The 24715-nt window shown below is 38.9% G+C and overlaps 1 protein-coding gene across 5 annotated transcripts in view; it reads left to right on the forward strand.

Moving 5' to 3' along the window:
* ETV1 (ETS variant transcription factor 1) overlaps positions 1-24715 on the forward strand; it is a 64944-nt gene that overhangs the window by 29582 nt on the left and 10647 nt on the right. For 4 of the 5 annotated variants that reach the window (XM_061356459.1, XM_061356458.1, XM_061356460.1 and 1 more), the window contains 4 exons: positions 3905-4034; positions 5966-6154; positions 10060-10307; positions 22428-22494. In XM_061356459.1, coding sequence (XP_061212443.1) covers positions 3905-4034; positions 5966-6154; positions 10060-10307; positions 22428-22494 — 634 coding nt within the window. The remainder of the gene's footprint in view (positions 1-3904; positions 4035-5965; positions 6155-10059; positions 10308-22427; positions 22495-24715) is intronic. The other variant, XM_061356461.1, reaches the window with a different exon arrangement.

Consider the following 24715-nt stretch of genomic DNA (forward strand, 5'->3'; position numbering starts at 1 on the left):
ATATCGGGTTTAGAGGGTGATTTGAGAGCATAAATGGTCAGAAAAAGCAGTTCAGAAACATGCGGCAGAAATGTTTTGGGCGTGACTTACTGTGACTTGCTGGTTACTTTCTTTTCCCTGCAGATATATAAAGTCCTTGAACTTAATACATGTAAATGTAGCATCACTTATGAGACATCAGAGTTCGCTAGCACAAGTAAGGTCGCTGCTGCCAGTTGACTTTATACCACATAATAAATGCTCTGGCCTTACAAGTGTGATCATAACACACCTTTGTCTCCTTGGCCAGTGGAGTCAAAATTGCCTGCCCTTAGCCAGTATCACTGAATTACCAGTAATATTTCATGCCTTTTAAAAATATGCTTAAATTAATTCTTCTTCAGAAAATAGAACCAGATTTTATTTTGTCTTGGAGACAGGAAAATGAAGTTTGAAAATTATGACTTTTGCTCAAAGCAGAAATGATTTGAAATTTCATGTGAAATATTCCTTGTTTCTTCTTCGTCTTAAACAATCGTTTCTTGAATTGAGAAATATTTTAATCTATTGCTTTTATATTTGGTGCAGTGCATTTCTGGAGCTTTCTCAAAAGAAGTGATTCAGTTCTGTCTGTTTCTCAGGCTAGAAAACACTCCCCTCTGGAGCAAAATGATTCTTCCTTTAAATTCAGAGTTCTTACTAAAATTGTTCTTTGTATTTAAACTGGGTGTCACAAGCAAAATGTTTAGGATTAGGCTGATGACAGATAGCAAAGGAGAACAGCACTTCAGAATGAGGGGTAGCAGGTTTCACCCTGTATTTTTGCGTGTTCTGTGTGAGTTTACTTTGTGGGAACATTATTATGGTTTTGTATAAAATCTAGGTCTGTACAATAGCGCTTTATGTGTAACACGTGAGTCATTTTACTCTGCAGATACAGATATATTTACTCACAGAGAATATGCATACAGGAAAGTATTATACCTCAGTCAATTTGCTACAGATGGCAGCAGTCCTTCTGCTTGTCTTATATTTGCATGTTGGCTTCAGAGAAGCTCCAGACAGGGTCTGTGGATTGAGTCCGTTCTGATACCGATATGCCTGACTTTCCCCAGTAGCTGAGATGAGGCGTTGAAGCCATCCATCTGAATACACGTTGTAAGATTGTTTGTCTTTCAAGTTTGGAAGTAGTTATCTGTAAGTAATCACTCGGGATGAAATCTTGGCCCTTGGTCACTTCTTAATAAGATCGTTATTAAGGCAGAGTGCCCGTTACTTTAATAGGGTTGAGACTCTGTTCTGGGGTTAAGTAAAGTGAATTTGCCATCAGGCAGAAAAAAGCGATGGGGAGCTGGTTGTTTGAAATGTCATTTTGTTAATTTGGATGTGTTGGTAGCTTGGTATGCTGCACTAAAATTAGATTGTATAAATAAGCAACCTTGCTCTCCTCAAAATAAAGTGGATTGAAAATATAAAATTGAGCTTAGCAAAATGGTGTATGTTTAAAATCTGTTTTTATAGGTGCCCTGTGAGTGCCACACTAAAATGAAGAGTGACGGGTGGAGGGTTTCAGTGATGGTACGAGAACTGTTCTGAATGTTTGAAATTTTAGTGTTGGAATAAGTCTGTCATCTTCAGCCACACTTAAGATGTGGTTTGAAAGGTCAAGCAGCCTTCAAGAAAGCCCCCCAAAAATTCAGGAAGTATTTTTCTCAGGCTTTTTTTCCTTTCTACCTCTAAAAGTGTACACTTAAGGAGTTACAGATAAAGCTTAGCGTGGTGACTGTGTCAGGCGACCGCCGGAGGAGGGCTTTAAATTTTACAGCTACATTATCTTTCTGGCCCTAGTTAAGATAAAGATCTAATATAAAATCCCTTTGGACTGTAATGCTTCTCCTAAATGAAATGAAGGTGTTAACCTACTTGATTTGATATACTTTACCCTAGCTTATAAAGCTGGGAGGAAGGTGAGGTAAACTTTAATTAAAACTACAACACAGATGCCTTCTAGCACTGTGCCCTGTACCTTGCTAGGACTGTACAGTAAGCAAAATAAAATGTACCTCGCAGCCGAGGCAGCAGGCTGGAGCCGTGTTCAGTGAAAGTAATTTAATTAGTGTTGATCATGACTCCAGATGATGGTGATTTGATAAGGAATAATTTAGTACTTAACAGCCTTTTACATGCACCAACTCCATGTGGGAAGGTAAAGCAAATTGCACAAAATGAATGTGCTGCTTTCACTTGTGCCTGTGCCAGTGAGCTGGAAAACTGCCTGTTAGCAGACGTTCAGGCTCTCAGCACTGTGATGAAATACCCAGCCAGTTCTCCACACAGGGCTGTGGTGTGGGAGTCTCTGTACTCCCGTTATTTAAAAATACATAAGGGAAGTAATTTTTCATAACAGGTTAACTCTGAGGAAGTAGCAAAGTTAAAATAAAAAGAAAATAAAATTAAAAGATAGAGCAGCATGTGGCCTTTGTGCAAATATGTGATGCTGGCTTTAAAAAAGTCTTGTGTTTTAATTCTCTGATTAAAGTGAAAGAGGTTGCCTGCTTTTGCATCAGAGCCACTGTCCTGGAGTTGCGGGGCCCATCATGTGCATTAAATGTGCGGCATGTGTTGTCTGACCAAGACATACAAGTAGAGTCAGCAACAAAAATTCACTAGCAAACATGAAATGAACAACAGGATGTCAGCCTGCTTTGCAGTTATGGTGGAAAGCTGACTGGGTTGCATTGTTAAAATTTGAGAATCTTCATCCAAGAAGTCTGTATGGTCTTTTATTTTAGTGCTAATTCAGACTGTTTTACTCAGAAAAAAGTTCTTTCCTTGTTGTGACGTTCACTGCTTTTCATCTCTGTCTCTTAAGTTACTGTGCTGTGACTCTTGTATTTATGTACTTATTTTTCTTTGTAGTCCTTCCAGGTAATTGACTATTATCCATCAAATACAGTAGCTTCGTAGCAGCTGTAGAGACAATTCTTGTGAGTTTTGTGAAAATATGTGGCTAAATAGCATAGTGCTATCTTGTGGATGTCTCAGCTGAAAGGCAATAGTAAAAGCTAGCATGTAATAGGATATGAGAGGACCCATTTGTGGAAATGTTTTCTGAATGTCTCCCAACCGTGGGAAAACCCACCCCATGGTGAGAATCTGGAATATAGATCTTACTGACAGATTCTTACAAATCAGAGTTTGTTAGTTCTTCTTAGACAGCATTTCATTTACCTCCCCCTCCCCATCAAACACATGTGTATGTATGCAGCTGTATTAGTATCAGAAAATAGTGTGTAACAAACTGTCTTCCCTAAGTTCAGGTGCAAGGGAAGGGGCATGATACTACTTGATGGTGTATAATAATGTCTTGCTTTTGTGCTGAGGTTCCCTATGCAGGGACTGCTTCTATGTATGTGGATTTCCATGGAGGTACAAGTGTCTGTGCTGGGCTAGAGTGTGGTGTTCGAACTATGTTGTTGTGGTGATAGCATCAAAAGTTAGTGATAAAATTGAAGCAATTTTTGTGGGACTCTTTGAAGTGAACTACTATTGCATTTATAGCTAAAAGCTACCTCACTAATATTACTTAGAAACATTTGGTGCTTGGGAAGCATTTTGTCTCTGACAACATTTACAGTAGTTAAGCCAAATATAAGTGGGCTGTTATTTTCCTGCTAATGAGATGGGATCCTGGCCATCATTCTATTAAACAATAAAAGTGCTAATAGCCAATGCAAAGGATCTCTGGTGTCTATTTTTCAATTGACACCCAAAGAAATACTTGAAATGTTTATTTCCTTTATTGTGTTTAGTATTACAGTGGTTTAATTAATCATGTGTTTAATTAGAAGTGTCTAGCTTACTTGAGAAAGCTCATTATTAATGTTGTACTTGGGTTTTAATTACATTTTCTTTCACTTTACAGTGGCTTTTCATGGTCTCCCTGTGAAAATCAAGAAGGAACCCCATAGCCCATGTTCGGAACTTGGCTCCACTTGCAGTCAAGAGCAACCATTCAAGTTCAGTTATGGGGAAAAGTGCCTGTACAATGTCAGGTAAAGCAATCAGGAGCATGTTTGCAGTGAGAACTGCTGAGTTAAATAAGGACTGACTAAAGAGTAATAAAACCATAGTAGTGATCTTACAAAAGTTACCTCTTCAGCAGATAACAGACTGATGAGATAATGCATTTAGCTGATGAACACTGATGGAGTTGTTTACAATTGTATCAAACACATAACCATTTGAAAGCAACATTTTTCATCAAAATGCATATTCTCCATTCCTTCTCCATGGGAGATGGCAAGAGTTTAAAAACACAGGGTGCAAGCTTGAAGTAGAAGGAAGGAGTGTCTTGTTTTCTGCGAGTTGGGTTGAAAGTACTTTCAAAATGCAGTACACACAGTGGGAAAGAGAGAGATCTGTGTAACAGGCAGGAGATTGACAGGTCTGAGCAATGCGTTAGGTATTTGACAAGTTTTGCAGATGTTATCTGTGTCTCTTTGTGGGTGATTACAATTTAAAATAGTATGTCATTAGGCTTTGCATCTTTGTTACCTATTCAAAAGCAAATTATCTTCTTTTATAGGGATAGATAATAAAAGCTTTATTTATTTGTGGGTGGTGGAGAGGCTTGATACCATTGCATTCTTTATTGACTTTCTTTTGGTTTGCACTTACGTGTCACTCCTTCCTTTAATGTCAGCAGTGAAGGATTTCTTATTGGCATTTCAGTCTATTTTAGAATCTTTTATCTAGCTTGCGAGTTCTTAGTCTCATTAATGTGCTACCAAAACTGTTAGCACTTAAAGCATTTACATTTGACTTTTTGGCTATAAAAGGAGAAAAAAGAAAAAAAAGAAAAGAAGGCCGGTCACAGAGGAGTAATTTTGATTTCAAAGATTAAAATGCATACACTGATAGATTTGATGGGTGCTAGGGTATGTGATATAAGCAAGTATGCAAGTTCATGCATAGTGACTGCCTAAGATCTGCATTTTTCCTGTTTAGAAGGAGGAATGATCAAAGTGTGCTCAAGTTTTTTCCTGATTCAGGACACCTTTGAAAATAGCATCCATATATTTGTAGCACCAGCACTTTATTTTGGGGGGGGAGTGAGGGGGAGAGGGATCCTGTCAGGAGAGGCTGCTGTCATTCTAGTGTGGTTAGCTAAGCCAACATACTATTATTATCCCTTCCCTCTAGCTGTATTGTTTTACTGTCTCACTTTGTGGTTTGTGCAAGCTCTGAAAAAGAGTCCTGACAGGCACTGCTGGCTATTCGTGACTAGTCCAGGTGCTTCTACTTTTATGTACTTTGTATACCTCCTGTTAGAATGTCACTGTGAGACTGAATAGTTTAAAAATACATATCTGTGCCCCAGAGAAGAAAATGCTGCATTGAACCACTTGCCTCTAACATGAAGATAGGCTGAGAAAGTTGGGGCTGTTCAGCCTGGAGAAGAGAAGGCTGCGTGGAGAGCTCATAGCAGCCTTCCAGTATCTGAAGGGGGCCTATAGGGATGCTGGGGAGGGACTCTTCATTAGGGACTGTAGTGATAGCACGAGGGGTAATGGGTTCAAACTTAAACAGGGGAAGTTTAGATTGGATATAAGGAGGAAATTCTTTCCTGTTAGGGTGGTGAGGCACTGGAATGGGTTGCCTAGGGAGGCTGTGGATGCTCCATCCCTGGCAGTGTTCAAGATCAGGTTGGATGAGGCCTTGGGTGATATGGTTTAGTGTGAGGTGTCCCTGCCCATGGCAGGGGGATTGGAACTTGATGATGTTAAGGTCCTTTTCAGCCCTAACTATTCTATGATTCTTTTTTCTGTGCTCTTCTTAACGTAAAATAGAGAATTCCTGTGCCCCAGTCTGATAAATGAAAAGCTTATGTGACGTTTGTTTGTTTTTTCTCACTGTAGATGCTACTTTTTTTTTTCCTTCAGAGAAAATAACCTGACCTTTTTTCCCTTTGCCTTACTGATAGTGCCTATGATCAGAAGCCGCAAGTGGGAATGAGGCCCTCCAACCCACCGACGCCATCCAGCACTCCTGTGTCACCACTGCACCATGCCTCCCCAAACTCAGCTCAGACTCCTAAACCTGACCGGGTTTTCCCTACCCATCTCCCTCCATCCCAGTCCATTCAAGATAACAGCTTCCCTATGGACCACAGGTAAAACACAAAACACATGAGGGATCCGTACAGAAAGTGTTTCAATTGTGGGTGCCAGTCTCTTCTATAGGGTGGCACTGTCTTCCGGCCCACAACTATTCCCTTTTGGTTTGGGGGACCAAAGTGAAAATCAGCAAGTTTCAGATTGTCAGAAATATGTGCGTTTTATGAAAGACTGGCACCCGCCTTAGTGCATTTCAGTAGGAGTTCATACTGGCAATGGCAGAGTTTAATAACCTCCTGCTTCTGTCTGGTGAAGGTGGTTACAGGGCACTAGATAATCTCATCTAGGTTCCCTTTCCCATGATTATGGTTTTCCATGATTCCCAAAGATTAGGCCAGATGGTCTTTCAAGGTCCCTTCCAACTTGGGCTGTTCTATGATTCTGTGATTCATTTGAGGCTACTAAGCCCTAGGAGGTAATGAAGTCACTAGCAGGCATGATCCTGGATATAAATATCTGTCCTCTTGCTAAGCAATTCACCTATCTAAGAAAGAGATAAATGTCCATGTTATGTTACTGCTTCAGAATATTTTCTGGAAGGGTGGATCATTTTTCCAACCCCATTTGAAATGTAGTATTTCAGACAAACTGAGATGCCAACATAAACTGTGCTTACATAACATTAGTCAGAGTAAAAACCACAAGAGCTAGAGACTAGAATTAAAGTTTAAACTGTCCTTAAGTCACCCTGTTTTGTTTTGATATGTTAGAAATCCCCAGACAACTGACTGACTGCCTTAGCTCAATTGAGCAACAGATACACTCAGTGGATTTCCCTGATTTTTGATATCAAACACTTGTTTGTGGAATTCTATTTATCCTCACCTTTATCACATGAGCCTGTCTGTGTGTGCTCTGTTGTGTGGTTGCTCTGAGCACGTAAAATTTTAGCTGTGTATAAAGAGATACATATGTTCAGAAACTTGGCTTAGCTTTTGAACATCAACAAACTGAGAAGCACCTGGAAAGGTAACCACAGTTGCTGGCAGTGTGATTTGCAAGCTTCTGCTTTAGTAAGGGCTGTTATTTCCAGGTATTTGTGCAGATCACTTCTGAAGCGGGTTGCTAAGGTTTATGTTGCTGTTTTATGCTCTGCTAAGATAGCTTTAAATACCACCCAAGGTTTTCTACAAGCCATTTCTGCAGTGAGGAAACACTGGGTTGTCCCCTTCAGCTGCAGTAGTCACCATCTTTCCCTCCTCTCCCTCCCTACTGTGGACTGTGGTCTAAGCACGCAGGCCCCTAGTTGAAGCGAGGCAGCAGTTTTGATTACAGGATAGTGGATAAATGCATATCTGTATGTACACCAAAGTCGAGTTATCAGCAGACTAAAATCTCCAGAAGCTAAATGGCTTATGTGCAGAGAGTAGTAGTAAGATTTATCAGATGAAAAAGTCTTCTGTTTTGGAGCAATTTGTCAAGAGAGTACTGAAGGTATATGTCAGCCTTAATGTGAGTATTTATAGAGATTTACATACATCTTAGTATATTTTTCTATACACATAACACTTGCTCTGCATAAGCTTTGTAAGCTCTTTACATGATCCCTCTCACTCCCATGTTTGATATTCATGTTCCTTAGGTCATTTTGCAGTAATGTTTCTCCTCTGTAAAAGAACATCACGTGTTCAAGTCCAAATAGGTGACTCAGGCCAAAAAAAAATAAAAAAAAAAAATTCTCCTTTTTTTAATGAAAGGTACAATTATAAGGAAGTTTTTCCTCTTTTTCTTATTTATTTCAAATCTTCTCACTTCCAGCTTGAAGCAAATGTGTACTTCATATTTTTTGCAAAATTCAAATCTTCATGATTTATAAGGTGATATGCTACTACAATGAGTATATTCAGAAAATGTCATTGAAACAAATGACCTACCTATATGAGTTCATATATAAATCTGTAACTCAGGACATATTTCTTTAGAACATGCATTGGTGGCACAAGATGGCATTAGTATCTAGAACATACCGCCCATACATCTTCATACAGGGCATGAATATATGAACGATAAGTGGTCCTAACAAGTACCAACAGGAATCAGATCCACTTGTATAAACAAATGGCTTGATTCCATACAAAGCTTCCAGTACAACAAGTATTATTAACTTCCTTTGAGGCTTTGTGAGTGAGCCTGTTTCTTATTTTAACTTCAAGTTGCAATTTTCTGATTCACTCCTTGACAGTTCTTAATGATAATTTCTGCTTCTTTTTTTGGCTAATGAAAAAAGGAAAAGAGGGAAATGAATGCAGCGCCAGTCAGCTTAACTGTTTCATAATACATTTGAGTTTCTGAGTTTATTTTCTGCAGGTGTAGGTGGAATTGCAAAACCCAGTGGTACAGCGCAGTACTCTTTCTACTGCAAAATATTACATTACAGCAGCATTAAAAAAAAATAAATACATTGTCGCCACTACTACACTGTAACAGTTTCTGTAGCTCCCACGGTATTTCTAATTAAGCAATGATAGTAATTATTTGTCAGACGAAGTTCAGAGCAGTATTATGACAGATGTTAGTAGAGTTAGTAGAGTTTAAATTGTTTCAGAAACACATAATACATACATAGTATGAGTTGGTAGTCAAGGATTGTATTGCCTGTGCAGTCAAACCTCTACATTCTTCTTCACTTACCCAGTTTTCTCCAAGGGAATATCTGCTTCTGCTTGTGTGAATCAAACTTTTTTCAGATCCATAGTACAGGGAGCTGAAGAATGATCAGTTTACTTGCAGAGAAAGGCACAGGGTTGTGGTGTGTGTTTGTTTGTTGGTTTGGGTTGTTGTTTTTTTGTTTGTTTGTTTGTTTTAAAGTGTGTCTTGTCCATGATGAGTAATAGCAGGACTAGCAGACAATTTCCTGCAAGAAAGTTGCATCTGCTGTGATTTAGTGCAGACAAAGTATTACTGCAGTGGTGGTTACCATTATTGTGATAATCTGCAGGAGATGACAAGAGCTCTTTGTGCTGTTGATCAGGGCATGGTGGAAAAGTAGCATCCTTGCATTCTTCTCTATGCTTCTGAACCTACAGCTATCCAAGTAATTATGTTCAGGCCTTTTAGTTCAGGTAGGTATGTCTTATGGAAGAAAAAACAAGCATAATTTCTTGAGTAGTGTTGCATGTAAATGAAGTTCATTTAAAAGTGAATTATCTCATGTCTACTGAAGAGCATTTGGGAGTAGTGAGTAGCAGCATGGCTTGTATGGATGACTTGTTTCATTTAGAAATGACCAAGGGAACAAATTAAGGCAAGAGGGCAATTATTAGGCGTTGTTTCTCTTTGCAAAAGTTTGCAGCCTCTCCTTTTTGTCGGGTGCTTACATTCCTTTCCCATTAGAGCTGGAATGCAGTGCCAGCCTTGCAGGTAGATCTCCCACAGCGCTATACCTGAGAGGACAGAACTGGTGGACTTTCACCCTGGAATGATTCCAGGTGTTATAGCAGACAGGGCTCTTTATTCAAGAATGTTTGTTGTGGTATGGATGGTTTCTGTGTTAAGAGTAAGAACGGTAATAGTAAGTTAGAGCACAAGCAATATGTTGCTAATGCTTGTGAGGGAACAAAAACTCTGCTCAAGCGTCCTTCATCTTACTATGGTCTAGTGTTAGTCTTTCTGTTGATTTGAATCTGGTGCATTACCTGTTTGCCTCTTCTGTTGAGAGAAGATACTGAAAGCCATACAGATGGTGGTGGGGACAGGTCTTGGAGCTGGTGTTAATCGGTGGGCTTGTTTGTTTGTTTGCTTGTTGCTAAATGATCCTGATGGGAGCAATTGGAATGTTCATAAGCAGAATGTTTGCTACTGTAAAGGTGATACAAGTACTAACCATGACCTGTGATGATCTTTGGGAAATGGAATGTCGCTCAAGCCCTTTACATGACCTCTCCTCTAACTTGTGTCCTAGATTTCGCCGCCAGCTCTCTGAGCCTTGCAATTCTTTCCCACCTTTGCCTGCAATGCCAAGGGAAGGACGTCCAATATATCAGCGCCAGATGTCTGAGCCAAACATCCCCTTCCCACCTCAAGGTTTTAAGCAGGAGTACCATGATCCAGTTTATGAACACAACGCTATGGTTGGCAGTGCAGCCAGTCAAAATTTCCCCCCTCCTCTGATGATTAAGCAGGAACCTAGAGATTTTGCATATGATTCAGGTAGGTGAGACTCTCCTTTAGTTCTGCGTAGTAAAGTAGTATATGAATCTAAGCCAGTGCTATTGGTGTTTTGATTGTACAAATTGAAACTTGCTTTTTTGGCTTCTGAATCTTCAGAGTAAATTAAGTCTGAGCTTACACAATACTAAGATTGCTGCATGGTACAGTGTGACTTGTGCTGCCATTGCTTGCTCTGCAAAAGATTTCATTTTCCAGAACTCTGTCCAAAAAGCGTGCAGGTTAAGAAAACCAGAGAAGAAAAAATCATGAGTACAAAACTGAGCTTTGCTTAAGCGGGGGCTTGTTCTGTACTCTCTTGTCTGTGACCTCTGAATTTGTGTGCTCCATTTTTACGAGCTACTTCATTTGTCTGCCAGAAATAGAGGACTCTTTCTCTTCTTGCTTGCACTACTTTAAATCAGGAGTAACTCCGCTGAAGTGGGGTTTATACAGCTATAAAACCAATGAGGGAGAAGAATCAGCCAAATTGGTGTCAGCTTCTCAGTTTGTGCATACTGCTGTGTTTTGTGGAGGTACATAATCTGTGATGCCAGGTTGCTGATGTAGAGAATACACTGTTGCTGTTAATAATGTTTATTATGATTGTGGCAACTGGAATAGAGCCTTGTTGCTCTATGGACAGTATAAAGCAGAGGAGGCAGTGGCAGAGCCTGCTTTCAATAGCTTCTGGTCAAAATAGAAAAGATAAGCGATAGAAAGGATAAAAGCATAAATCAAGGGAATAACATTGTAAATGTTTGCCACAATTTAAACATAATATTGATATTATACTTGGGAAAAGAGAGAGGGAGAATTAGGGAAGACAAAAAGAAGTTTAGTAACAAGTACCAAGTAACAAGGAGAATGCTGGAATAGTGGTATGGAGAGAAGCTGAGATTACAACAGTATGGAGTGGGCTGGGTGGGGTAAACCGTTGATCAGTATGGAGCAAAGAAAATGCAGTCAAAACATGTTTTTCAGTTTTGGTGTGATTTCTGCAGCATCTGTTAAGTCTTCACCTCTGTCCTGCTCTGTGTAAGTTGTACTTTTGAAAGGGAGGGATTTCTGTGAGTCCTTACTGTGCTTCTGGAGGAGGGTACCTTACTTTTGTACACTTGTATGATGAGTTGGGCAGGGAGAAGGGGTGGTACTGTTTCACTTCAGTCTGACTCTTCCTTCTACAGTACCTGCAGTGCTTTCCTGCTGGTTCAGCCTCTGCCTAGATGTTTTTGCCATTAATCTGCCAAAGGCAAATAAATGGTAACTGAGTTGAGGTCTCCCTTGAAAGTTTAGCCGGTGACAGACTTATCTTGCAATTTGATAAAGCTAGAACTGGCTTTTGTTGTCTTTTTTGTAGCTAACCTAGCATTTTCTATGTAGTGGGCTGTTTTGTGGTATCGTTAATGTAAAGTGCTGGTTTTAGAGCTAATTTATGTGTTAGAACAGGGGAATTCGGAAAGTAGAGCTGCTTTCTCCTGTCTTATTCTTGATAAGCAAAGAACCAATCCTTAGGTAATTTGAGATAGGCCAATACAAGGAGGGGCGTGGGTGAAATATTTCTCAAAGCTGAAATATAAGGCAAGATGAAAATGAGTTCAGATTACAAGGATCAGATCTAGACTTCCACCCGTTTATTGATGAAGGTTCTGCGATACATGTCTTTGGCAGTTGTGTTACCTTTAATCTTACAGAACAGCATGGGAGAGACTGTCTGCCTAGTTAATGTGGCAATAGATAAATAAGGAACTGCAGCTTCAGGCAATGCCAGTCCCTTGCAACCTCCACAAGCACTGTTACTTATCTTGCTAAATTAAAGGGTGAAAAAAGGCCCTTTTGTAAGCATACTTCATATTTGTCTAGGAAGTGGGATCTCCTTCTTGCATACTATTTCTTTAAGTCTGGGTTGGCTGCTAACATTCATCTTTCTTTGGAATATTTTTTATGGAAAAATAGCAGGAAATTTTATTCCAAAAGGAAGATGTGCAAACTTGTATCCAGTCCTGTCATATCTTTCTCTTTCCTTTTTTTTTTTTTTTATGTGCCAGCAAGTTCAACATTCCACTTTATAGTAATGATCTTCAAGTAAAATGGTTGTTTCTTTTGTGGATGAATAATTAGTTTTAAAAAATGTAATAGCTGTGTAACCAGTGGTCATGAAAAATTAATCTGTTGGTATCAGGAAGTACTTTTATTGGCCTCAGAATATCTGCATTTAAGTTGATGCATCTGTACACTCCATAAATTGCAGTCAACAACTGTGGTCTGTTGATATTTTGTTTTGTTACCATCTGTTCTCTAGAAACCATCATTTTCCATCTTTGCTAAGAGTATGTTAAATAACCCCTTAGGAAACATAATGTATTTGTCACTGAATCATTGATTTCATTTTTCACCTATGGATGTTCAGGGAAGGAGGAATGCCAGAGTTAAAAGTCTTTTTTTTGCATGGTTTTTTATTGCAGCTCAACTAAGAATATAGAAACATATTTAAAAAGTTCATTGCAATACACCAACATGTTCCTTTTGGGATGTTTCTGGAAGGGCCTCATAAAATTTCATTGCTTCTGTGCTCTACACTTTTATATTTTGTGGGAAGCTGGTGAATGAAAAGCATTATTATGGGATGATTATAACTCTATTAAAACATGACATTAATTATGACATGGGAAATGGCAGATCAATTAGTTGTAATTGTAATTGCAGATATGCAATTTCTATTGCAGAATGTTTGAGATAATGGAAAAAGAAAAATGTCAACAGAGTAGAAGCTCCTCCTTTTACAACCACAGTTCTAGAAGTCACAGGGCATCATACACGTTCAATCAGACTTTGTTTTCTGTGATGTACTTTTTTTTTTTTTCCCCCAAGGCTGCCAGTTGGATGTATTTAGTACTTGATGCTATATCTAGCAACTTTGAGCACAAGGATGCAGCCAGAGACAGAGAGTGCTTTAAGATTTTGCATCATTAATGTGTATGCTCCAGAAGGCTTCCCAGATCTTTGTTTAGAAGGGCTAATAGTGGGCATTTCTGTACAGCTAGCACTTCTAGAATTCAATTCATGTAATCGGGTACTTAAACAAAAAGGCCAAACTTGAGATACCCCATCTATTCTGGGCTTTATTTTTATGCAGGTTCTTTTCAGGATTGATCTTCCCTTCTTAATAGTATCTGAAGGGGCGCTATAGGGATGCTGGGGAGGGACTCTTCATTAGGGACTGTAGTGATAGGACAAGGGGCAACAGGTTAAAACTTAAAACAGGGGAAGTTTAGATTGGATATAAGGAGGAAATTCTTTCCTGTTAGGGTGGTGAGGCACTGGAATGGGTTGCCCAGGGAGGTTGTGACTGCTCCATCCTTGGCAGTGTTCAAGGCCAGGCTGGACGAGGTCTTGGGTGATATGGTTTATTGTGAGGTGTCCCTGCCCATGGCAGGTGGGTTGGAACTTGATGATCTTAAGGTCCTCTCTAACCCGAACTATTCTATGATTCTATGATTGATATAGTGCATTTGAGATAGATTAAGGTAGGACTCTAGCTATGCATGTATCAATTAATATTAAAGATCAAGTTTTAAAATGACATCTTAAATTATAGAGTTTATATCATATTTTATTTTGACCAGTTGAAATAGTTATTTTGGTTGGAAAGTTCTTCAGTGAGCATGTCTTTGGGGACTTCAAAATTTGTCACACAGTGATGTTAGAGGTAAGTAGATGAGGAATTGCTGCTTGCATATACTTATTACTGGTTGCCAGAAAACTATCTGTTGAAATCCAGATCTCAACAGATAATGCCTCTAACCTGCTCAGTCATTCATGGGCAGGATAGAGGCATTAGCAGGGCTATTCTCACAGTTGTATTTCAGGGCAGCCTCACGGTTAATATGCTTGAATGGACCTTAGAAAATTTGAATTCTGTCTGTATCACTTCCAAAGTTAACTTCCAAAATACTAGTTGCATCACTTAAAGAATTAACTATCCAAACAGAATTATTAGTGTCTTGCTTTCTGAGTTGTTCATCCCTTTAATTCCTGAGGCTTCACAAGCAATAAATACCTTGCGTTGGCATGTGAGAATGGATGGGGAACTGCCCCTCTGTTAAAAGAGATGAGCGGAGGCAGAGAGATACATCAGATATATATATATACCTGTTTATTTTGGGTACCCAGTTAGGACTGGATAATTTCTGAAGAACATTATGTATTACATATGTTCAAAGCTCAGCTCCTAGGGACTTTATTTGAAGATTAGGGTCTCTCTGTAAGCACTGCAAAAATAAGAAATACATAATAGGAAAAATTGGCAGAAGCATCGTGACTGCTTTGGAAAACTTTGTTGGAGATGGAATGGGCTTTGTTGGGGCCTAAAATTGACCATTCAGCTGTATTAATCTTGAGGTGATCTTTTCCTTTCTTAAGTGTTCTGCCTCATTAGGTATACAACTTCCAGCCTCTGTTAACAAATGAAGCAGGTGCTCCACCTGCAAAGCTGTTTACAGCATGGTGCTCTCTCCCCCAAACAGTTCTGACCTGTGCGCTCAAGAGACAAGAGTGCCAAAGCAAAAGGCTGTATCATAATTCATTTGCAACAAAGGGGTTGTATCAAGGTTGCACAGGAAGTTGTAATAATGACACTTCTTAACCCTTCTTGAGTTTGCTTTTACAGGTGTAGGATGTTGTTGGCATTCTGCCATCCATGTTATAAATGTTTATTTACCAAATGACTGGGAAAAGAATAAAAAGCAAGACTCCTTTCAAATTCCTAATGTGGTTTTTGAAAAGAAAATCACTGAGAGTTAATGTAGAAAACGATCCATAGTAGTACCTTCTTCCCTAGAAACTGGCTCACATGTCCTTAAATTTATGAAGTTTCAGAACAGTGTGAGAGAAAGTTTAAGTTAAGATTTCAAGAGAAAAAAAAAATAAATTTCTTGGGAGTACATTTATTTGCAGATTGCCTTTTTTTTTTTTCCTTTTTTTAAGCAGCAATCTGATATTCCATTGTACTTCTTGGAAGCAAGGTTTACACATTTGAAGGTGGTAATATGAAGGAAGAAAAAGGAAATCTTATCTGTCAGGATCAGTGCAGGATTGCTTTTTCCAGGATATTCTCTAGTGCATTGACCAGTGCAGTATTTAAAGGCACAACTCATGGTGCTTCTACTGCTGTCTTTAATTATATTAGCTAATTTTTACAGTGCTTTGAAAATCTGCTAAGTATTATTACTACAATTATTCCCCTCGAAGATTATTTTACAGACTAATAGACTTCACAGTTAAGAAATATTTCTTGATCGTAAGCCTAAATTTTCCCTTTGATCATTCCCTTGCTCGTAGCTACACTTTGGCTCATCGTAAACAATTCCTTGGTATTAACGTACCACCTCTAAATCTCTGTAGACAATTTGCATGTATATACTCTTAGTCTGTCTGTGTGACTCGTTGAGATCGTGCTTCCTAAATCCTCCAGCTGTTTAATCTTAGATTCTCTCTAGGTTTTCCTTTTTTTTTTTTTTTTTTTTTTGTTTTGTTTTGTTTTTAGTTTTTGTTGTCAGTCTGCAGATATTTGCATTATTTTTGAGCATGGTTTTATAAAACCCTCTGTGAAACAGAACCGACTATCCTGTTACTGGATATGGTGCTTCAGTATGCACATTTCGAAACTGCATCTCCTTATGGCCCTAAAGAAGTTCTTTTACACAGTAGTACAATTGTTCTCAATTAAAATCCAGCCGCATAAAGGCAGAAGGGGAGAAGCAGTAGAGGTTTGCTCTGGAGTTGAGTAGGTTTAAGAAGTCCCTCCTTGTTTTTGCTTTTGCAGTTTTCCCAAGTCTCACTTCTGTGGTTTAAAATACTTCACCCTCTTGTTTCGAGAACTTGCCTTTGCTGTGTTGCTTCAGTGAATGAGCATGGATTCCGTTGAGGCGTTAAGCTGCACTGCACTTTGTGCTTGCCCTTAAAACACAAATCTGCTGTTGATGATATGACAGTGAAAAATAAGAGCATCGGAGGGGGAAACTCGGGAAACCTGGGCTTCAGAAAATTGCTGTGAAAGACAGAATTTTAACTTTTCACTTGCTTCCATCAGCTGGTTTTCTGTATCCACTAATTCTGTTTAAAAGAAATCTGTCATTACAATAGAATTAATTTTGTAATACTGTCTTAACGAACAAAGGAAAACATGAATACCAAGTTAATGTGAACATGCAGGCAGGAGACCATGCATCTATGTTGCCTTTCAAAGCAGACAGTACGATCTGAAAAATTGTCCTGCAGTCCCCTTTTTTCAAAGAAATGGATAAATATCCTCTAAATCTACAGTTACAGTAAGTGGCACTGGCTAATGATTTGATTTGAGGATTGAGAGCACAGTCTGGATTTACTCTTTGTGCATTAACGCAGGTCAAATGGACACAGGCTGCATTTTAAATCAGTAATGGAAGGCTGAAGCCTGCCTTAAACCAGTCAGATCAGCCTTACCCAAGACCGATTGATCCCGGGAGACTGAGCCCTGTGAGCCTAGCTTTTATATGAATGGACTCTGTGCAGCCTGAAGTTTCATTCATAAAATGGATGCTGAAGGGGAAAAAAAAAAAGGAAACACAACCAACCCACACACACCAAACCCTGGAATGTCCATTTATGCGGAGCTGAAGGGTGTAGTGTTCCCTCAGCTGCTGCTGTTGCCAGTTGCCTTAAAGTAATGATTAATGCTCCTTGGCCCTGCCTGCCTGAAACCTGACACCATTTATGGCCTTGGTGTGTTTCTAATGTATAGTGAATGAGAAGGCTACATTCTCAAATCAGAAACATAAACAGGAACTGGTTGGTCTGAATTCCATTCAAATATGTCACTTCAGCCGTGCAGTGTTTGTCCAACTTCGATTTTACAGGCAGGGGATGGGACGGGGGAGAAAAAGCAACACAGACATTTTTGCAGTAGGATTACCAACAAAAGGAGCAAGGAAGAGAGAAAATACTGCTGTCTTGTTGAATTCAAAGGGAAGCGATGTTTAAAATACATTTTACAGTTACTGAGGTTAATAAAAGCAAATGCATGATTTTAAAGTATGCTCAAAAGATCACTTCCATGTGGAATTTCAATTTGGAGCTGAATGTATGAGCCTTTGTTTTCCTGTTCTGCTGCATAGAAAGTTACACATCGCCTAGACAGGCTGTTGACATCTGGTCTCAGAAAATGCATTAGATGTTGTCATAGATCTAAAAAACAAAGTTGTGGAAAGGAAGCTGTTTGCTTAAGGTTTTGGCTTTTTTTTTTTTTCTGTATGTGTGTAATAATTCCACTTAGACGCAAGCTGGTGGGGCCAAATGTAGTTCTCCGGTAGGTTTTTGTCAAGTGAGATGTAGGAAATTAAACTAAACAAATCTTACTTATCTAGGTCTTTTTTTTGTTTATATCTATGAGTGCACATTCTCATAGATTATTTTTCTTTTCCCCTAATTGCTGGTATGAAGACTGGTGACAGACAAAATGATGAACAAAACCTTCCATTCTGAATGTTTTAAATGGTATAATGAACTGGGAAAATAATACTTATTTTTTAGATTGATTTTTAGAGATGATAGTGACAATTTTCACCCCTGTAGCTTCAGTGTACTTCAATTTTTCATACTGAACCTACAAATAAAAATTTAATGCTGACTTTAATATTGCTGGGGTTTTACTGATTTGGAGGTCTCTGTTCTCATTACATACTTATGAGGGGATAGTGCTTTTAAAGGTGGTTGAACTAAAACCTGGGCCATCAGCATTTGAGTTGTGAAATATGCGTCAGCAGTCACAGTACAGGGAAATGCTGATTAGTTCTAGTATTTCTACCTGCATGTCTCTCTGAATAGAAACATACGACTTTTAATCTAAATGTGTTCTTCGGGTTTACAAGATCATAAGTTTCATGATCAAAAAGCATTTGGTGCTTCTCCCTGCAAAACACAAGTCATGCATTTTTCTTTGGGATGCCTGGTGCCACCTTAGCTGCTTCTTGCAGTCTGGTTTGAAGAATTGCCTTTCTTGCATAAAAAGCCTTTTGGGTTTTTTTTAGTGATTTCAGTATTGCTATTCACCCTTTCACTGGTGAGAGCTTCTTGGTGGTGGTAAACAGCTGCTTTCCACCAGGAGGCTAAATGCATTTCCAGTGGTGGATGAAGCGCTCCTTTGTAAACAGTTTGTCAGTATTCTTGGAAATCTACAAACAGAAAAGTTACTTGCAGTGTGATTGTGATGTTTTAAATTTTGAGGCCAAAAGTATGATGTGTTCTAGCTTGAACACCTTCCTTTAAAAAGGCTACATTTGGCTCTGCACTTGGTAAAATCTCTCCCACTGCACCAGCCACTTCTCCATGTTCCAGAGGAATGCTTGTATTGCTCAAGTAAGCACAAAGTTCTGCAAGGCACCAAGGGGAGGACTGGCATACTCACAGTGTGTGGCACAGAATCAGACTGACCTGTGGGAGTGGCATGTGGGAGCTAGGTGGGTCCAAGTTGTCTAAGGGGTTTGGGCATGCCCTTCTGTGCCTTGTAGCACAAAAGGAAAGAATCTACATGTATTGTATTCTGTATTTCTTGCTTGCAGGAAGACAAGTGGCAGCACATGTTTAAGCCTGTTTATATAAATGGACAAACTGCAGTTTTAGTGTCATCACTTTGTTTTTATACCTGTAGGGAAGTAGACAAATTTTCACATGAGGTGTTTGGTGAATTTGGGTGACTTGTTAGCAGGCTCACTGTATAAGGTAGACACTCACCAGTGCACCGTTGCATTCACCTGAGCTGCCACATAGATAGCAAGGCTAGGCAGTTAGCTTTACTTCTTCACCTACCCTGTTTCACATTGCGCACGCCTTCTAAGCTTCGATCTCCCAGTCCCTCTCTCTGCACATGCACATATGTAATGCAATACCTTGGGCCCCCAAATCTTCAGATGATGTTGATAAAGTGAACTAAAAAGTAATTCAGAAGTAGAATGTAAGGTAACAACATGTCCTTCAGTCAGGAATGCTAGGTAAGGTCAGAAACTGGTTCAGGTTACCAGCTCCTCCTTTACTGTGTTTCATTCAGAACACAGTCACTTCATCCCTCTGCCTGCAGAAGCTTCGTCTTTCTGGTGTCTTGCCTGGCTAGGGATGTGAACTGAAATTCTGCTTGTCTCTCTGCAGGGTGTGATTGTGGGTCTGAAACTTGGTCCTTATCTCTGAAACACAACTGGAAAAGAGGATTTAAAGATCCCTTACCCACTTTGAGTTTTACAGGGCTAAGACAACCTAGCCCTTTAAATTCTCATACAATAATATTAAATTCTTCCTTGCCAAGGGACCCCTCAATGGTCTTATTCAATAATGAAACCTAGAACCTGTGCCTGCTAAATTCAGTAGCAGATTTTTCTTGTCCTGAGGAAGTCTGTTTGGGCTTTTTCTGCTTGGATGTATTTTCATTAAGGCACAGCAGAGCTTACTTCCAGTATTTGTCTCTGTGACAATCCCAGATGAGAAGGCATTTCTGCAATGTCTAGATTACACATAATTTTAAAACAACACCTACTGGGAAAAGATGTTTTCAAACCAACATGATATAAGGACATATTAATTGTTTTAAGATGACTGCTGTGTTGCTGTTAGCAAGAGAAGCAATGAAGAATGACCTCTTAGTATTTCAAATTAATAAAGATAAATTTTTTTTTTATGTGTCCATGTTTTTAGTTAGGGTTGGGTTTTTTTCTTTTCTTAAAGAGACTCTGCTGTTCTTGAAATAATGTAACTTTAGAATGTGAATTACTTCATTAAAAGCTTGAAGTAAGCTTCTTTTGTGTCCTTAATCCAGGCACATGTTTTTCCAAAGGCTAAAAATTGCTAAAAGGTGATAGAATCAGTCACCCCAAACACTCAAATCCTGCCCTGGATGTATTTTATGCCTACTTCTATCTCATTTGTTGTATTTAAACAATGCTTTAAGGAGAAGAAAACATATCATTGCTCTGTAATTTCGGCACTAAAATGTTTTCTTTTGAAGTAGCTCTGCTTAGCTTGTAAAAATACTTGTGGGTCTTAGTCAAGCATTTAGTACAATTTAAAACGGCAATGCTAAATTTCATTGGTTGGACTTTTTATTAGATAAGGTAGAAATGAAAGCAGCAGGCAATTTAATTAGCAGTAATTTTTCTGGGCAAGTCATTACTTTGATGAACTTCAGAGCAATGTTTATGGCTCCTAATTAACCATGTTAGTCATTTGATTGAATAATCACTTTGGAAATGTTTCTACAATTTGATTAGAGTCTGACCCACTCTGATAGTCATAAATTAACTGATAGCACTTTAGGATAACAAGGCTGTAGTTACTTTACGAGAAATAAACTCTTCCTTGCTGTATTTTTTGGTCCTCTGTGGGCTGTTTAAGCACAAGCTAACCAGAAGATTAAGTAATGTTGGTACAAACAATGTTTGCCTTAAAAAGACTCCAGATGTTAATTATAATTGACTTAGAAGCATGGGAGATGAAACCCCAAATTGGCTAAGAACATAACTTCATGGATGTGTGCCTAATTCTCTATTCTGGGTACTCTGCTGTATCACTTTGCAAGAGTGGAGTTCATGAGTCAAAAAGGGTTTTGCTGCCAATACTAGTGATTTTTTTACCTAAAATAGAAAGTAGCATCTGTTTCAGTTCTACGACTTCCTCTTTTTTTTACGTAGATTTTTCCATTCTCCTTAACATTCAATCTACTTGTTAACATGAGTGATTCCTTGCAGGTGAACCACTACTTAATAGCCTTGACTTCTAGTCGACAGAGCTATACTTGACTTGCGTGATCACTGAATCACTTATTCCTGTGGCTGCTCAGAATAGCTGCCTGGACGTTAGAGTTTCTCAGGGCCTGAGGAGGCAGGCACTTGGCGTTTCATTGAGAGAGGAGGTAATGAAGAGTTCAGCACAGATATGGAAGAGAGACCGTGGACTGTTAGAGGAAACTTATTATTACTGCCCTGTGTTTCACTTGTTTTGTGAAGTCAGTGTAAAACCTCATTTTCTTATCCTGCCAGATCTTTGATACTCATCACCAGTCAGTGAACAGTGAAATTTGGAATCACAGTCTGAAAGAGTCTGTAGGCAGTGTTGGAAAAATAGCGTCTGCTCTTTCGACCTCTGTTTGCATCTCTTTAAGAGTTACAAGTTACTGGTAACAGATTGCATAGCTCAGGGTAGGAGTTTATCACAAGATCAAATAGACTTTGTTAAGCAGGACTTCTGATACCCAAGAAGTGGTTTAAACGTAGTCTAGAAGAGCAAACATTTATGGCGTATTTCTGTTTGCAAGTCCCAGTGCACAGGATGTGGCTACTTGGATACAGCGCAAGACATGGGTTAAAAATGGAAAGACATTTAAAGTACCCAATTTTCATTAGTTCTGTCTGTTTTTTTCTAATAATTCTTGCCGATTTTAGTAAAGGTGCGGAATGGCAAATAGATGTCTGTGTTACTCAGAATGTGCACAGTAATTTTTTTGGGTGTGTATGCCTTTTATTTGTTTAAGGGTGTACGAGTGGAGGGTAAAATGGATGAATCTGAATTCCTAGATTAGCAATAGCAGAAAATTTCATTAACCCTTTAAATTCCCTAAACAGATTCTAAAAATCAATATCCTGTGAAAAAGTCCCTCTGACGTTCCTTGCATTAATGTAGAGTTTGTAAGTCTCCATTGACAGGCAGCCTGTTCTGTGTATTTGATTAAAAATGTTAGGTCACATTAGTTACATAGAAACACAAGTATAGGGTTTAAAATATTAGGAGTCTTCTGTGGATTTTTTTGGTCTGTGAATGGTCTAAAATGTAATTGTCATGGGTGTCAGCTTTTAGCAGTGTTAATTAGAGTAAAGCTTCAAGTTCAAGTGCCAAAATTAGATGGGATCTGTGATCCTCACATTATGATTTCCTCTTCTGCCATGCCTTGTGCATGCTGCTCTGAAATGCTGTGTGTTGACAGGTTTCCCCGTGCTGTAACTTGCATCCTTTTTGTTGCTCTTCTGCCTGCAGCCTGTCTCACTGATAACCTGCACACTTTTAATTACAGACAGTCTTTTGATTAGTATTGTCGTCTTCTTTCAGAAGTGCCTAGCTGCCATTCCATTTACATGAGGCAAGAAGGCTTCCTGGCTCACCCAAACAGAACAGAAGTTAAGTTTTCTATTATGTATTGCTTTTGTATGAGAGAAATGTAAAAAATTAAAAAGCCTGGAGGGATTTGGGGTTCATTGGTTTAATTCTGCTGCTGGGAAGACTCGCACCATCTTTCTTTCCCTTCCCAGTTTTGAGTTTCTGGTGAAATTATATATTTTTTGTTGCTTCATTTAGTGCCACAGGTTGATCAGGGTAGAGGCAATTTTTTTATGAATTTACTCACATTTACTCATTTACTCATACTCAATTTACTCATTCTGCTTTTCAAGGCTTCTAGCAGTTGAAAGGAACAGACACTTAAAAATTTGTCCATTTCACCCATTCTGGTGAAGTGATATTTTCCAGGCTAGTGGTGTGACAGGGACAGGCTCAGTTAACTGTTAAGTAATCCATTTTAGACTTCAAATTTAGTGACAGTTTTTGGCTTTTCCTTCTGTTACGATTTTTGCAGTGTTTTGGTGCTGCTTAGGCTCATATTGTGCAGCCGTGTAATACATATCAAAACTCTCAGTGACTTCAGTAGGGCAGAGCTGAGATCACTGTCAGAATTAATAATTCTGACTTAAAAGTGCTTTAGATGTATTAAAAATCAGAAGGCTAACAGAACTAATTAAAAATAACTACTGAAAGAGAAGTGGTACCCCCCACTCCCCTGCTTTGGTGTATCTTTCTTGCCAATATAGGATTTTTTGTTTGCTTGTTTAAAGTTTGTTTGGTTTTATTCCATGGGGCAAATTTCACAAACATGAGAGGAATTGGTTTTCAGATTGGTGAGAGTTCAGACAGATGTATGAATCAGAGTTCTCTAGTAAGACTTCATTCAGAACTGGAAAGATAACAAATCTGGCTAAAAGCCCAGCTGCTTCTGGAATGGAATAAAGGCAGAAATAAAAATACAAAGTAGTGTTTAACAAGGAGGGTGAAACAGGGGATGGAAGTTTCTAACAGTCTTGGTGTATGAAATTACATGAAGTATAGAAGCTTGATAAGGGAGGTGAAAGACATCAGGGAAAGTTCCACAAACTGCAGGTCTAAGGTCAATAGGTTTGAGTTTTAATCACAGCACAGATTGTTTTTCCCCTATCTTAGCCATGTTGTGCACTTGTAGGTGGTGGTAAAAATATTATGAATGACATAGAAAAAACAGTGATGTTTGATAAATATTTGGGTTTTGTATTTGGAGATCAGTCAACATGATTTTACGGAATAAAGGTCATGTCAGGTCTGATTCTACTCTTTGCTGAGATTAAACATTTGATTGATATACTTGTATTGTATACTTAGACTTTTTATGGCATTCAATTTGCCACTGCATTACATTCTGATTAAGAAGTTAGCACAAAACAGTATCAATAAAGTACACATAAAATACATTAAGACCTGGCCAACTGACAGATCTAAAAGTGGCTGTCACTGGGCAATCATCTCTGAATGGATTGTTTCTATTATAGTTCTGTAGGAATTGATATCAGGCGTGTTGCTATTCAACATTTTCAGTAAAGATAGGGAACAAAGTTAATAGATAACTTTATGGCACAGAGGTAGGCAGAGTGGTAAGTAACGGGCAGGACAGGGCAGTCACACAAAGCAGTTTGAATTGTTTGGTAATCTGGGCACATTAAATGATGTTCTTTTAATATGCTTGAATGTAGACCAGGCCTATGGAACCAGGAAACAGTATACTGGAAAAAATGAGTTTGAGATGGGCCTCCTCCTTCTAGGCTTCACAGTGGGAAACCAGCCCAACCAAACATTGCAACCGTATGGCAGAAAAGCCTTCTGTAATATTTGCACAGGCAAAAGGAGGGTCATAGGGTGGCAGGACAGGAGGAGATGTTTTGTCTTGCTAAGTAGCACTGATGGGGCTGAAAACTTGCATGCAGTACAGTTCTGGTTAACCAAAGCATTAAAATAATACTGAAAAGTGAGAGCGTGTACTGAAGAGAGTGCTAGAAAGAATGCAGGGTTACAGAGAGTGTCTTTTAACAACAAATTAAATTTTACAGAGTAATCTTAATTGGAATAAACATCGAGACAGGGTGTGACTTCTGTGAGTGCGAGGAGGAAATACCAAGTAGGGCTTTTTTAGTTTTGCAGGGAGAAGACCCGCAGAAACTAATGGTTAAAAGTCAAAGCCGTGCTAGTTCAAACAGGAAACAAACATTTTGGAATAAATCATAGAGAAAAATGGGTGCTTTTTCATTTTTGCAGGTGGA

The sequence above is a fragment of the Neopsephotus bourkii genome, unplaced genomic scaffold (genome assembly GCF_033783945.1).
Source record: "Neopsephotus bourkii isolate Nb327-2 ecotype Australia unplaced genomic scaffold, CSIRO-AGI_Nbou_v1 NB_855, whole genome shotgun sequence".
Classification (NCBI taxonomy): domain Eukaryota; kingdom Metazoa; phylum Chordata; class Aves; order Psittaciformes; family Psittacidae; genus Neopsephotus; species Neopsephotus bourkii.